This window comes from Callithrix jacchus, chromosome 5 (genome assembly GCF_049354715.1).
Source record: "Callithrix jacchus isolate 240 chromosome 5, calJac240_pri, whole genome shotgun sequence".
Taxonomy (NCBI): Eukaryota; Metazoa; Chordata; class Mammalia; order Primates; family Cebidae; genus Callithrix; species Callithrix jacchus.
Window position 1 is genome coordinate 72,276,137 of NC_133506.1, and position 15,189 is coordinate 72,291,325.

Here is a 15,189-nt window from a genome sequence, read left to right on the forward strand (position 1 = left end):
TTCAGGCAATTCTCCTGCCTCAGCCTCCTGAGTAGCTAGGATTATAGGCACATGCCACCACGCCCAGCTAACTTTTTGTATTTTTAGTAGAGACAGGTTTCACCATGTTAGCCAGGTTGGTCTTGATCTCCTGACATTGTGATTTGCCCACTTCGGCCTCCCAAAGTGCAGGGATTACAGGCATGAGCCATCGCACCTGGTCTCTTTTTTTTTTTTTTTTTTGAGCTGGAGTTTCACTCTTGTCCCCCAGGCTGGAGTGCAGTGGCATGATGTCAGCTCACCACAGCCTCCACCTCCTGAACTCAAACGATTCTCCTGCCTTAGCCTTCTGAGTAGCTGGGATTACAGGTGTACACCACTACACCCAGCTAATTTTTGTATTTTTAGTAGAGATGGGGTTTCACCATGTTGACCAGGTTGGTCTCAAACTTCTGACCTTAAGTGATCCACCCGTCTCAGCCTCCCAAATTGGTGGGATTATAGGCATGAGCCACTGTGCCCATGCATATCTCTTTTTACACCATCATAAAGTTGAAAATTTGTCAGGTGAACCATTTTTAAGCTGGGAACTGTCCTTGCTATGGTAATACCTGGGAAAGGCACCCAGGTCCAGTCTGAACAGTCAAGGAAGGCTGTGTAGAGGATATGATGTTTAAACCAAGACCTGAATATTGAGTAGGAGTTAGCCAGGCACATTGAGGAGAGTGTGTGTGCAAAGCAGAGAAAAGGATATGTACTGGCTGGGAGGCAAGAATCACATAATGTCGTTCAGGAACTGAAAATAATTTGGTGTGGTTAGAGAAAAGGAGTTTGCTCTCAGGACCCCTTTCTCTTTTCTTTTTTCTCCTTTTAATTTTTTTGTATTTTATGTAGAGACAGGGGTCTTGATATGTTGCCCAGACTGGTCTTGAACTCCTGGTCTCAAGTAATCCTCCCACCTTGTCCTCCTAAAGTGCTGGGATTATGAGTGTGAGTCACTGCACCTGGTCTCAGGACACCTTTACATTCTTAAACATTTCGAGATTTTTCTTAGAAGTATTTGATTGCATTTGATCTCATGCCTCCCTAAAATCTTAAAACCAAGCTGCACCCCAAACACCTTGGGCACATATTTTCTGGACCTCCTGAAGGGCCATAATCACTCATATTTGGCTCAGAATAAATCTCTTCAAATATTAAAAAAAAATATTGGCTGGGTGTGGTGGCTCACACCTGTAATCCCGAATCCCAGCACTTTGGGAGGCCAAGGTGGGTGAATCGCTTGAGATTAGTAGTTCAAGACCAGCCAACATGGTGAAACCCATCTCTACTAAAAATACAAAAATTAGCTGGGTGTGTGGCAGGCATCTGTAATCCCAGCTGCTTGGGAGGCTGAAGCAGGAGAATCGCTTGAATCCGGGAGGTGGAGGTTGCAGTGAGCCGAGATTGCACCACTGCACTCCAGCTTGGGCGACAGAGCTAGACTCCGTCTCAAAAAAAAAACAAGTTAGCTAGGTGTGTTGGTGGGCACTACTCAGGAGGCTGAGGCATGAGAATTGCTTGAACCCTGGAGGTGGAGGTTGCAATGAGCTGAAATCACTCCACTGTACTCCTGCCTGGACGACAGAGTGAGACTCCATCTTAAAAAAAAAAAGCGGAATTTTCAAAAATGCTTTTGTATTCCATTGTCATGAAAGGCATTTTTTGTTTGAAGCTTATGAAGAAAATCTGGCCTCAGATATCAGATGTTTAGTTTGAAAAAGGAGTTTTTTTTTTTTTTTTGTTTGTTTGTTTTTTGAGATGGAGTCTTGCTCACTGTGTCTCCCAGGCTAGAGTACAGTAGCATGATCTCAGCTCACTGCAACCTCTGCCTCCCAGGTTCAAGTGATTCTCCTGCCTCAGCCTCCCGAGTAGCTGGGACTACAGGTGCCTGCCATCACACCTGGCTAATTTTTGTATTTTTAGTAGAGACAGGGTTTCACCATGTTGTTCAGGCTGGTCTTGAACTCCTGACCCCATGATCTACCTGCCTTGAGCTCCCAAAGTGCTGGGATTACAGGTGTAAGCCACTGCGCCTGGCCAGGAGGAGTATTTTAATAAGCTTTTCAGGTAACTGATATTTTTCTTTGATAGTATACTAAAATTCAACAGGTAATTTGAAGGCTTATCAGTGAACTTTTTATACTATTACATTGACATTCATTGGTCTCAGGGTGGGGGATGGGGGCTCCCACCTGTAATCCCAGCACTTTGGGAAGCTGAGGTGGGTGGATCACCTGAGGTCAGGAGTTCGAGACCAGCCTGGCCAACATGGTGAAATCCCTTCTCTACTGAAAATACAAAAAATTAGCCAGGCATGGTAGTGTGCGCCTGTAATCCCATCTATTCGGGAGGCTGAGGCAGGAGAATCTCTTGAACCCAGGAGGCGGAGGTTGCGGTGAGCCGAGATTGTGCCACTGCACTCCATTCTGGGAGACAGAGCAAGACTCTGTCTCAATAAAAAATAAAATGAGATGAAATTCACTAGTCTCTTTATTGCTTCTTGAGTAGATCTTTTATCTATGTATGATTTTTGTAACATCATGAATTGGTAATTTGGAAAATTCCATGACTAAGTTATATAGGTATTTCAGTTGTTGACACATTTAATTGTATAATACCATCACACGTCATGGAGCCTCCAGGACACTCCACTGTATAATTGTGAGAGAATTAGACCAAAAAGGTAAACAATATCTTAGTAGTATTTTAAAAATAGTTTTGACTTTCTAGACCCCCTGAGAGGTCTTGGGGACCCGGAGGAGTTCCTGGACTGCACCTTTAGAATTGCTAGACTGGCACTTTAAGGAGGGTGGTGGTTTAGAGAGAGAATGATAAGGTTGTAACAGACCTGTGAGTGATGCTAAGAGAATTTGGACTCTATTTTAGGGTAACAAGTAGTCATTTAAAGGGTTTTAAGTGGAGGAGTCACGTGACAGGACTTCCTTAAAAATATGCCTATTTTTCCCAACTACTCAGGAGGCTGAGACAGGAGAATTGCCTGAACCCAGGAGGCGGAGGTTGCAGTGAGCCGAGATCGCGCCATTGCACTCCAACCTGGGTAACGAGCGAAACTCCGTCTCAAAAAAAAGCATATTTTAATGAACATAGAATAACACACAAAGATCTTAAGATCAGTTCAGTGGGTTTTAGCAGTTGTATATACCCATGTCACCAGCATCCAAAATAAGATACAGAATATTTCTGTTCTCCCAGAAAGTTCCCTTTTACCACTTTCTGTTCCACTCCCCTCTCCCACAATTGCCTGTATTTGGATTTTGTAGAAATGTAGTCAGATATAGTATACTGTCTTTTGTTTAACATAAATGTTTTTGATATTTATGTTGTACATGTTAGTAGTTCATGCTTTTTTATTTGTTTATTTTAATTTGAAACAGGGTCTGACTGTGTCACCCAGGCTGGAGTGTACAGTGGCATGATCACAGCTTATTGTAACCTCGTCCTGCTGTGCTCAAGTGATCCTCCTGCCTCAGCCTCCAAAGGAGTTGGGACTACAGGCATGCACCACCATGCCTGGCTAAGTTTTAAATTTTTTGTAAAGATGGGATCTCCCTATGTTGCCCAGGCTGGTAATTTTTACATTTTTGTGGAGATGGGGTCTCACTTTGATGCCCAGACTGGTCTCAAACTCCTGGGCTCAAGTGATCCTCCTTTCTTGGCCTCCCAAAGTGCTGGGATTACAGATGTGAGCCACCCATGCCCGGCCCCATTCCTTTTTTTTTTTAATTGCTGAATAGTGTGTCTCAGTTGACACATAAGATTTTTTTTTTTTTAATTAAAAGTTTTTTAAGAGTCAGGATCCTTGCTGTGTTGCCCAGGCTGGTGCCCTGGCACAATAGTGGCTCACTGCAGCTGTGACCTCCTTGGCTTGAGTGATCCTTCCGCCTCAGCCCCCCAGGTAGCTTGAACTACAGGTGCGCACCACCATACCCAACCAATTTTTGCATTTTTTGTAGAGGCAAGGTTTTGCCATGTTGCCCAGGTTCATCTTGAACTCCTGAGCTTAATCTGCCTACCCTGGCCTTACAAAGTGTTGGGATTATAGGCATGAGCCATGGAGCTCAGGCCTCACCTACTGCTGCGTGATGTTCCATGTATACTTTTTTTTGAGACGGAGTCTTGCTGTGTTGCCCAGGCTGGAGAGCAGTGGCACCATCTTGGCTCCCTGCAACCTCCCCCAACCCACTACCCCCACACTGGGTTCAAGCGATTGTCCTGCCTTTGCCTTCCAAGTAGCTGGAATTACAGGCACACACCAACACACCTCGTCGATTTTTGTATTTTTAGCAGAGACGGTGTTTCACCATGTTAGCCAGGATCTTCTTGATCTCCTGACGTCATGATCCGCCTGCCTTGGCCTCCCAAAGTGCTGGGATTACAGGCGTGAGCCACCTCGCCTGGCCTATTTTTATTTTTTCAAGACGACGTCGCACTGTGTTACCCTGGCTGGAGTGCAGTGGTGCCATCTTGACTTACTGCAACCTCCGCCTCCCGGTTCAAGTGATTGTCCTGCCTCAGCCTCCTGAGTAGCTGGGATTACAGGTGCACACCACCACGCCCGTCTAATTTTTGTATTTTTAGTAGAGATGGGCTTTCACCATGTTGGTCAGGCTGGTCTCAAACTTCTGAACTTGTGATCCTCCTGCCTTCGCCTCCCAAAGTGCTGGAATTGTAGGCTAGATACTACAGCGCGAGACTCCGTCTCAAAGAAAGAAAGAAAGAAAAAATTAGGCATAGTTGTGTGCGCCTGTAGTCTCAGCTCCTCAGGAAGCTGAGGTGGGAGGATTGCTTGAACCCTGGAGCACCATTGCTCTGTCATAGCCTGGGTGACAGAGTGAGACCCTGTCTCAAAAAACAGACAAACCAATGGAAGAGTCTTGAGTTGTGTAAACACTGATGGGAAAGGCAAGAAAGAGAAAGAGGCAGAAAGAAAAGAAGCAAAAAAAAAAAAAGAGGCAGAGAGAAAAGAAGAAAAAAAATGAAAAAACAAAAAAAAGAAAAAGAGGTTGAAGTAATAGAGAGAAGCAAGCATATAGGAAATACCTTTGTGACCTGTCAAGTGCTGTGCATAATTAGTAATTTATTCTTCCTTCAGAGTCAGGGGGCTCTTTGGCCCAGTGTTATGCGAGTAGAAGGCACTCAGGAGTAGTAGGGGTGTTGAATATTCAGCAGAGCAGAGAGGATTTGAGAGCAGCTGCAGGGTCGGTCGGGGGAGGGCTAGCCACCAGCGTGGTAGCCACACAGAGGCACAGAGGGTCTCTCCTGCCCTGGGGGCCTGTGGTGGTTCAGAGCTTCTACCAGTGATAGACTGATTCAGACTGGAATAGGCCAGATCCTGCTGTGTGAAACAGTTCGTCATGTGGAAAGCATTTTCGGGTCTCTGGAGTAGCAGTGGTTTATTGATACAGTTAGCAAAATTCTACTGAACAGAATTCAGACTTGGAAGACCAGAAATTCATTTTGACGAACGGCATCCCTTAGAACATACGGGATTGATTGGGGGTTTCTCTCCTGGCATATGAGGGTCAGTGTTTAGTGGGGACATCCGGCTCCCCCTGCAGGTTGCTATCCAGCAAGGCTCAGTTCTTTGCCAAGCACTTGCTATGGGGACATCAGTTATAAATAAACAAAACACTGGCCGGAACGTTATGGTCATCCTGCCCAGGCAGGCTCCCAGCTTTCTGATAGATGTCAGACACTAGTTCTGGCCTCACAGTGTGGTGGTTCTGAACACTACTTGTACTTAAGCCTTCCGTGTTTTGCTTCTGTTCACCCAGGAGTACTAGTGAAAGACGCCTGAAAAGAGCAGTGTATTCTGGTGATAGGGAAATCACACATAGGTGGAAAGTTTGCCATATCCAGGTGATTGAGCAGACAGCTTTCGTCTTTTTTTTTGAGACTGAGTGTCGCTCTATTGCCAGGCTGGAGTTCAGTAGCTCACTGCAACCACTGCCTCCCGGGTTTAAGCGATTCTCCTGCCTCAGCCTCCCGAGTAGCTGGGACTACAGGCACATGCCACCACGCCCAGCTAATTTTTGTATTTTTAGCAGAGACGGGGTTTCACCATGTTGGCCAGGATGGTCTCGATCTCTTGACCTAGTGATCCTCTGGGATTACAGGGGTGAGCCACTGTGCCTGGAGGTTTGTTCTCCTCCAGCAGAGACAGCCTTGGTGGTGATTGTCCTGATAGTTTCTGTCATTGTATCCTGCTTTTGTATTTTGGTATATTTTGCCACTGATTTTGAGTATACAACTGTAACCATTTTTTAGTGGTATTCTTTATATTTTATCAGCATGCTGTAATTATTTTTTTTAATATGACAAAAGATTTTCTGAAGGGTTTAATTTCAGTCAGGACAAATTATTTCTTTTGAACTAGATCTCCAGTCTTATGATGATGATGAATAGGTTTTGCTAACAGAAATTTATTTTAAGGTAAGATTTTTCCAGAAGGCATCTAGTTAGTAGAATTCATCTAATTCAAAGTAATAAAAACGTCCTGAGGACCTATTGCATATCAGTTCCCGAGCTAAATGCTAGAGAAACAGATATAAATTCAATACCATCTCTGTTCTCTGCAAACTTACTGTTCAGGTAGTATTTCCTAAAATGTATTTTGGAAATACTGGGCACATGAGATTCCTTGGTCCAGTAGGTTTGAAGGATATTGCTTTGTTTTATCATCAGTCTACTTAGAGATTCTCATTGTATATGAGTATGTCATGGTTTAAGAAGTTCTGTGGTAAAATTCTCTGTGTATGTTTAATCTAGTGTTTCTCAAATTTATGTCACACACAAGCCCATGGTGTGTGTGTCTGTGACATTTCTTAACAGCCTGAGAACTTCTGTAACAGCATGGACTTTGTGATAGAAATGTTCTTTATCTGCACTGTCCAGTACAGAAGCCACTGGCCACCTGTGGCCATGGAGCACTTGAAATGTGGCTAGTGTGACTGAGGAAATGCATTTTAAATTTTATTTAACTTTAATTAATTTACATTTAAACAGCCACATGGGGCTAGTGACTTCTCTAATGGATAGGGCAGCTGTGGAAGCTACTTTGAGTCATGCTGAGCTAAAAGTGTGTTTTTATTTATTCATTCTGCAAACATCGAGCTTGTGGTGGTCACTGAGTAGAAATGTCCTTGTCCTCAAGGAGCTCCTACTTTAGTGGGGACTGCAGGGACCTGCCGTGTAATGATGACTAAGGTGATTACTTGGAGCACAGAGGAAGGGGTTCAGCTTTGATGGGGAGGTTGGGCTTGATCGGGGAAGGTGTCCCGGATGGGTCCTAGAGCGTAAGTCCTGAAGAACAAGTAAGAGTTTATACGGTAAAACTTACTCCCTGTTTCCCTTCTTTTCTTTTCTTTTTTTTTTTTTTTGAGTCACAGTTTCACTGTCAGTCATGCTGGAGTGCAGTGGCACTATCTTGGCTCACTGCAGCCTCCATCTCCCAGCCTCAAGCAGTTCTCCTGCCTCAGCCTCTTGAATAGCTGGGAGTACAGGCATGTGCCACTGTACCTGGTGAATTTTTGTATATTTAGTAGAGATGGGGTTTCACCATGTTGGCCAGGCTGGTCTCAAACTCCTGACCTCAGGTAATCCGCCCTCCTCAGCCTCCCAAAGTGCTGGGATTACAGGTGTGAACCACCATGCCCGGCCACTCCTTGTTTTAAGGTGCAGGTACTACCTACTCAGTGCAGGAAATGTTTGTCTCTAGTTCTTACCCAGATGAGGCCCCTGTTCTTGCCAGAAGTTATAGGAATACAGTGACATGACTTCACTCTTGCCCATGCTTCTGCCTGCCAGCTGTCAGTTAACCCACACTTATTGAGGACAATAAGTAGCATGTGAACATGAAACGTGGAGCCTTTGAGTATCCCCCAAAATCATCTTGTTGATGGACTTATGCTGATACCATTTGCAGTGAGTCTGACAGAAGCAGGAACAGGGCAGAGCACAGTGACCTGCTTCTCCCTCCCTGGGTTGAGGACAGCCTCTTGAAGGGGTTGAGGTTCAGGAGCGCTGCAGCAAATTGAAGTAGCAGTGTTTGTTCCTCTCAGCTGCGGGAGATGAGTGGTCTAAGGATTATCTTTCTTTCTTCCCTCCAGATGGTGTCATACTCTTCTGTCCTCACAGCCATCAGTAAGGTATGACTATAGACACTCCGGAGCTAGGTGGAAGATGACAGACAAGGCCCCACCTCCTGGCGGGCGGCCCTGATTCTGTGACCCATGAGGCTGGGCAGGCAGCACATGATGCCTGTGGCCGGCATTGCTGGCCTTCCATGGGAGGGGGTCCCGGCAAGTAGGGGCTGGTGATTGGAAGCCAATGTCCAGCGTTGAGGATGCTGAGTCTGGAACCCAAGGTTGGAGGAGAGAGGAGGAATCCTGAATGCACTCTCTGCCTTGTGTGAGCCCTGGGGGTGAACGGGGGCGTTCCGTAGCATCTCGACGGTTCTTTCCGCAGTTTGATGACTTTTCCCGGGACCTGTGTGTCCAGGCTTTGCTGGACATCATGGACATGTTTTGTGACCGTCTGAGGTAAGGCAGGGGTAAGGGGCTCACAACGTTCCAGCCTTGTCTTAGTGCAGAGGTGAAGCTCCTAGCACACAGACCAAGACCAGCTCTGGGTTCTCACGTTTTTTCACCCCACCTGCCCATCCACGCTCACCCATCCCCTCCTTTCCTCGCTCCCTTAGGACAGATATTTCTCTGTGTCTGGAGTAGCTCATTTGAAATCTTGTCCAGTAGAAGCCAAAGGGGCTAAGCGTCTTCCCCAGGACTTTGTTAGCTTCTCAGCCCTAGTTCCTAGTAGGGAAGTGCAGGGACTCTGGGAAACATTGGGGTGGGTTGGATTTCAGCCATTGGAAGAACAGAGCTCTGATTTTGCATCCTTCCCGGTAGCTGTCACGGCAAAGCTGAGGAGTGCATCGGACTGTGCCGAGCCCTTCTCAGCGCCCTCCACTGGCTACTGCGCTGCACGGCAGCCTCTGCAGAGTGGCTCCGGGAGGGGCTGGAGGCCGGCACTCCAGCAGCTGGGGAGAAGCAGCTTGCCATGTGCCTTCAGCGCCTGGAGAAAACCCTCAGCAGCACCAAGAACCGGGCCCTGCTGCACATCGCCAAACTAGAGGAGGCCTGTATGTCCCCTGATTCCCCTGAGCCCCACCTGCCACTGCTGCCATAGCCGGTCCTTTAATTGACAAGGGAGAGGCAGGATGCCACCCCACTTCTTTCCAGCAGGATCTGAAACCATCCCACTTCCTTTTTTTTCTCCCCATAAGCATTGCACACATCCCAGGGACTTGGGCAGGGTGGCACCCGAGCCAATCAACCAACAGGTATTTACTGAGCATTGTCGTACTCCCAGCACTGTGCTAGGTGCTGGGGCGGGGGGTGGGGGGCTATCAAAGGAGCATGTGGCAGGGTCCCTGCCCTCACCAAGCATAGCTGCTAGTGGGTAGCAAGACTAGTATGTCACAGATGTGGAAAAAACTAGAGGACAAGACAAGCACACCGTCTGTTACTGTGTTTGTCTCCATGTACTCATCTTCTGGAAGCAAATGCCTCTTGTATTTGAATATTACCTAAAATGCTCCTTGGAACACAGGCCTGTCTGCTGTTGGGCCTGTTGGACCATAGGCCTCTTGCCTCAAGTTCAGATGTTAAGTGTGAGTACTCTCCGGAGCCTGAGAACAGACAGAGCACCTGGCGGGAGGGAAGATGCCAGTATTTCCAGCAATGGGGTCCTAAGGCCATAGTCTTGCTCCTTGAAGCCCACGTGGCTTGGGACCCCCTACAGATCTCTTGTTCTCCAGGGACAAGATTGCTAGAATGGGTTACTCCCGAGACTTTAGGACCTGGTTGGAGAGCTTGTTTTAGGACTAGTGTATTTATTTCTTCCCCAAGTATGTTTTACTGCCTGTGAAAAGTCCAAAAAGACAATCATTATATAAAAATGGACTGCGTTGACAGCTTCTTACCTACCTTGACCCTTGATAAATGTTTACTGGCTGAAAATCGGATGAAGACTGAATTTTAATGGCTCTCAGGTCTTGTCTTTTTTTCCCCTTCTGTGCTCCATGGAGGTTAATGGGCTAGTTGGTGCCATTATTCATCATTTGACCCTCTGGAATTGTAACTAGGAGAAGTAACTTATAATTCAGTGCTAACTGATATGGCTTAGACCATGAGTATGGGCATTAGGAAGGAGAGAACAGTGAGTTAGACCAGTTGGGTGAGTTGCTAAAGGAACTGGGGCTTGAACAGAGGGGCTTGGAGCATGGTGGGAGTTTGAGAGAGGGTGTGTGAGAGAGGCCTTCAGCAGGGGAGGGCAGCAAGTGTGCTGCCTAGATGAGGGAGTGGTTGAGAATGGGGAGGCCATTCAGGGACCCAGCACCCCCAGGGGAGAGGGACAGCCTCTGCAAGGCTGGATTTAGAATCCGCCCACTCCTCGAGTGATTTGCGGCCACACTCCCTGTTCCAGCTACTGGACTCTAACCTCCCTCTGCCTCTCTCTCCTGAGCCTGTGTGATGCCACACCTTGTGAAGTCAGCTGGCTGTGTCCCCTGGAAGTCAGGCCTTTGGGAATGGTCTCTAGGGTTTCCAACTCTAGGTGTCCACCCCTCCTCTGAAAACAGTGCATGCTGCCCTCAGGCCCCTGCCTCCCTGTTGTCCTGAGGGGAAGCCTTCCTGTGTGGTTTTGAATGCCAGAGGGGGTGCCAAAATCAAAGAGTTTGGGGCCAGGCGCTCCCTCTCCCCTGTTTCCCATCTCGTTTCTGTACTTCCTTCCCTCTGCCAGCCTCCTGGACTGCCATTGAGCATTCTCTCTTGAAACTTGGAGAGATCCTGGCCAATCTCAGCAACCCCCAGCTCCGGAGCCAGGCCGAGCAGTGTGGCACCCTCATTAGGAGGTAGTGGCTCCCTGGGGGATGGTGATGGAGGGAGAGGGAGGACACGCCCTGGGGTGGGAAGATGTGGCACCTGGTGCCATCCCCTCCACCTTCACCTTTGGCCCCTGCAAACGCTGTCCCCTGTGTTTGTGACCCCTCAGCATCCCCACGATGCTGTCTGTGCATGCGGAGCAGATGCACAAGACTGGGTTCCCCACTGTCCATGCTGTGATCCTGCTCGAGGGCACCATGAACCTGACAGGCGAGACGCAGTCCCTGGTGGAGCAGCTGACGATGGTGAAGCGCATGCAGGTGGGAGTGGCTGAGTGGCTCTCCCTTCCCCAAGATGGGCCAGCCTTTTGGGGGTAGGAGGGAGGATTCTTCTGGCTCTGTGGGTTTCTCCTGCTCTGTGATGGATAGTGGGTGCCAGGCGTGTACACTTATGTCATTGGACCTTACACCTCTGGTTCTCAGCACAGAGCTGGGCAGTGACTGCCATGCAGTCTCTGACCCAGCCAAATCCTTGGGTGTCCATAGAAGGATGACGGGGTACGGGCACCCTCTTAGGCCTCACCCTTGGCTCTTCCCACAGCATATCCCCACCCCACTTTTTGTCCTGGAGATCTGGAAAGCTTGCTTTGTGGGGCTCATTGAGTCCCCCGAGGGTACAGAGGAGCTCAAGTGGACGGCTTTCACTTTCCTCAAGGTACCAGGGACGTGGGTGGGACAGAGCCAGTCTAGGAATGGTTCTCAGGAAGAGCAGCGGCACCCTGGACCTCTGCCCTGTGTTTCTCCCTGCGGGCGCTGGGCCCAGCCTGCCAGGTATCCCAGTGCAAGTTCGCATTGATCATTTTCTCTGAAAGTGCCAAGGCTATATTTAGCCCATGTGGCAAACTCTGTTGTTTCCCGCCACAGAGGTGCTTGGTCCTCAGACAGATTGGTGTGGGGCAGTGAGGGGAGCCAGGGAAAGGGGCCCCAGTCCTCCTTGAAGCTGGGGATCTACTTTTGCTTATGGCATTTTTTTTCTGTTGAGTGAGCAGAGGTGCAGGGTCCCTGTGTCCTGTGCCTCGGCCTGGGGGCATAAGGGACCTAGGTACCTATTGGCTGTCATTTAGCTCTTTTTTTTTTTTTTTTGAGATGGAGTTTCGCTGTTGTTACCCAGACTGGAGTGCAATGGCACAATCTTGGCTCACCACAACCTCTGCCTTCTGGGTTTAAGCAATTCTCCTGCCTCAGCCTCCCGAGTAGCTGGGACTACAGGTGCGCACCACCATGCCCAGCTAATTTTTTTTTTTTTTGTATTTTTAGTAGAGACGGGGTTTCACCTTGTTGACCACAATGGTCTCGATCTCTTGACCTTGTGATCCACCCGCTTCAGCTTCCCAAAGTGCTGGGATTATAGGTGTGAGCCACAGCGCCCGGCCTTGGCTGTCATTTAGCTCTAAGTGTGCTCTCACTCTCAGGGCAGGACTGTTCCTGTCTCTCTCCTTGGAGGAGGGGGTTGCGGGGAGGTCTTCAGGGGTAGATGAAAGAGAAAAGAAACAGATCTTGCTGTTTTTCCCTCTGCCTCACCCCCTAGATTCCACAGGTTTTGGTGAAGTTGAAGAAATACTTTCACGGGGACAAGGTGAGTTGAGGAATTGAGATGGAGTCATGGGAGCAAAAACAAGGGCAAGGGAAGGGTCCTTCAGGCCCCAACCGGACAGTGTTCTCATGCCTGGAAGAGAGCTGGATGCGTGTGTGCATGTGTGCACCTCAGTGTGTGTGTGCTTTGCTGTGTATGTGCTTCAGTGTGTGTGCTTTAGTGTGTGTATGTGCTTCAGTGTGTGTTTCAGTGTGTGCACCTGCCTCACCATGAGTGTGCTTCAGTGTGTGTATGTTTTAGTGTGTGTGCTTCAGTTTGCGTGTGTGCTTCAGTGTGTTTCAGTGTGTGCATGCGCTTCCGTGTGTGCTTCAGTGTGTGTGCGCTTCAGTGTGTGCGCTTTAGAGTGTGTGCTTCAGTGTGTGTGTTTCAGTGTGTGTGCTTCAGTGTGTGTGCGCTTCAGTGTGTGTGCTTCAGTGTGTGTGTGTTTCAGTGTGTGTGCTTCAGTGTGTGCGCTTTAGAGTGTGTGTGCTTCAGTGTGTGTGCACTTCAGTGTGTTCGCTTCAGTGTATGTGCTTCAGTGTGTGCACTTCAGTGTGTTCGCTTCAGTGTATGTGCTTCAGTGTGTGTGTGTGCTTCAGTGTGTGTGCACTTCAGTGTGTGTTCGCTTCAGTGTATGTATGCTTCAGTGTGTGTGTGCTTCAGTGTGTATGTGCGCTTCAGTGTGTGTGCGCTTCAGTGTGTGTGTGTGCTTCAGTGTGTATGTGTGCTTGTGTGTGCGCTTCAGTGTGTGTGTGCTTCAGTGTGTATGTGCGCTTGTGTGTGTGCGCTTCAGTGTGTGTGCTTCAGTGTGTGTGTGTGCTTCAGTGTGTATGTGCGCTTCAGTGTGTGTGTGCTTCAGTGTGCGTGTGCTTCAGTGTGCGTGTGCTTCAGTGTGTGTGTGCTTCAGTGTGTGTGTGTGCTTCAGTGTGCATGTGCTTCAGTGTGCGTGTACTTCAGTGTGTGTGCTTCAGTGTGTGTGTGCTTCAGTGTGCGTGTACTTCAGTGTGTGTGTGCTTCAGTGTGTATGTGTGCTTCAGTGTGCATGTGCTTCAGTGTGCGTGTACTTCAGTGTGTGTGCTTCAGTGTGCGTGTGCTTCAGTGTGTGTGTGCTTCAGTGTGTGTGTACTTCAGTGTGTGTGTGTGCTTCAGTGTGTGTGTGTGCTTCAGTGTGTGTGCGTGCTTCAGTGTGTGTGTGCTTCAGTGTGTGTGTGCGCTTCAGTGTGTATGTGTGCTTCAGTGTGTGTGTGTTCAGTGTGTGTGCGCTTCAGTATGTGTATGTGCTTCAGTGTGTGCGCCTGCTTCAGCATGAGTATGCTTCAGTGTGCGTGTGCTTCAGTTTGTGTGTGTTTCAGCATGTGCACCTGTGTCAGAGTGTGTGTGTGTTCGCTTCAGCATGTGCGTGCACCCACAGCATATACCCAGGCTCCAGGCAGAAGGCAGCTAGGCAGCTCAGGCTGATGCCTCCAGCAGTCAAGCTTGCCTGAGATGATAAGGGCCGGGTGGCGCTGTGGGGAGCAGTGATGCCGCGTACTTCTTCCCAGCCAGTCGCTGGGAACCAGCGGTGGGCAGGGCCTGCTTACAGGCTGTGTATCCAGCAGCGTGTCCTTGTGAGCCTGCCCTGCAGGTTGAGGGAGGAGCAGAGGACCTGGAAACCAGGTAGACACTTCTGTCTCTTTTTAGGACTTCACTGAGGATGTCAACTGTGCTTTTGAGTTCCTGCTGAAGCTCACACCCTTGTTGGACAAAGCTGACCAGCGCTGCAAGTATGAGCTCCCCTGCTCACCCCTGCCCTACTGGAAGGTGTTCTGGGCTCTTCCCTGATCTGTGCCTGAAAAGCTTCAGGGGACTCTGTCCCCTTGTTCACTCCCCTTGGGAGGGGCAGAAAGCAGAAGCCCATAGTTGTCAAGTCCGCAGAGCCCCTCTACTGTCCCTCAGGCACTCCAGATTTTCCTCATCCTGAAAGAGGGAGGAGGATGCTCAGGGACCTGCTGCTCCCTCTGCCCCCCAACATCCCAGCCAGATGCACAGTTCCCTCAGCATCTTTCTCCCTCGCAGCTGTGACTGTACAAACTTCCTGCTCCAAGAATGTGGCAAGCAGGGGCTTCTGTCTGAGGCCAGCGTGAACAACCTTATGACTAAGCGGTAAGTGTGAGCGCACCTGGGCTACCCCAAGAGCCCCTTGATCTCTTTCTTGTTACGATGGGCCTGCTGGGTGCCTTTCAATCTTCTGTCTAAAGTGTGGGCTGCAAGTGACTGGGATCATGCCTCAGTGTACAGGGAACAGGAAGGAAAAGAAGGCACCAGTGTCTTCAGACCAGAGTTTTACACTCTTAGTCACTGCTCTTTAACTCATACCCATCTTTGTGATAAAAGTAAAAATCCTAGGCCGGAGGCGGGTGGATTACTTGGAGGCTAGGAGTTCAAGACCAGCCTGGCCAACATGGCAAAACCCCATCTCTACTAAAAATACAAAAATCAGCTGGGCATGTGGTATGCACCTGTAATCCCAGCTACTTGGGAGGCTGAGGCATGAGCATTGCTTAAACCCAGGAGGTGGAGATTGCAGTGAGCTGAGATTGCACCATTGCACTCCAGCCTCGGCAACAGAGTGAGACCTTGTCTCAAAAAAAAAAAA

At 48.8% G+C, this 15,189-nt stretch overlaps 1 protein-coding gene across 25 annotated transcripts in view; it reads left to right on the forward strand.

Annotated features, from left to right (window-relative positions):
- LOC100398369 (mediator of RNA polymerase II transcription subunit 24) overlaps positions 1 to 15,189 on the forward strand; it is a 39,455-nt gene that overhangs the window by 12,114 nt on the left and 12,152 nt on the right. For 13 of the 25 annotated variants that reach the window (XM_078372754.1, XM_078372755.1, XM_078372758.1 and 10 more), the window contains 9 exons: positions 8,151 to 8,189; positions 8,509 to 8,582; positions 8,946 to 9,178; positions 10,840 to 10,951; positions 11,092 to 11,242; positions 11,523 to 11,636; positions 12,510 to 12,557; positions 14,235 to 14,317; positions 14,610 to 14,696. In XM_078372754.1, coding sequence (XP_078228880.1) covers positions 8,151 to 8,189; positions 8,509 to 8,582; positions 8,946 to 9,178; positions 10,840 to 10,951; positions 11,092 to 11,242; positions 11,523 to 11,636; positions 12,510 to 12,557; positions 14,235 to 14,317; positions 14,610 to 14,696 — 941 coding nt within the window. Of the gene's footprint in view, positions 1 to 8,150; positions 8,190 to 8,508; positions 8,583 to 8,945; positions 9,179 to 9,322; positions 9,380 to 10,839; positions 10,952 to 11,091; positions 11,243 to 11,522; positions 11,637 to 12,509; positions 12,558 to 14,234; positions 14,318 to 14,609; positions 14,697 to 15,189 lie in introns of all 25 variants that reach the window. The other 12 variants (XM_078372750.1, XM_078372749.1, XM_078372748.1 and 9 more) reach the window with 1 other exon arrangement.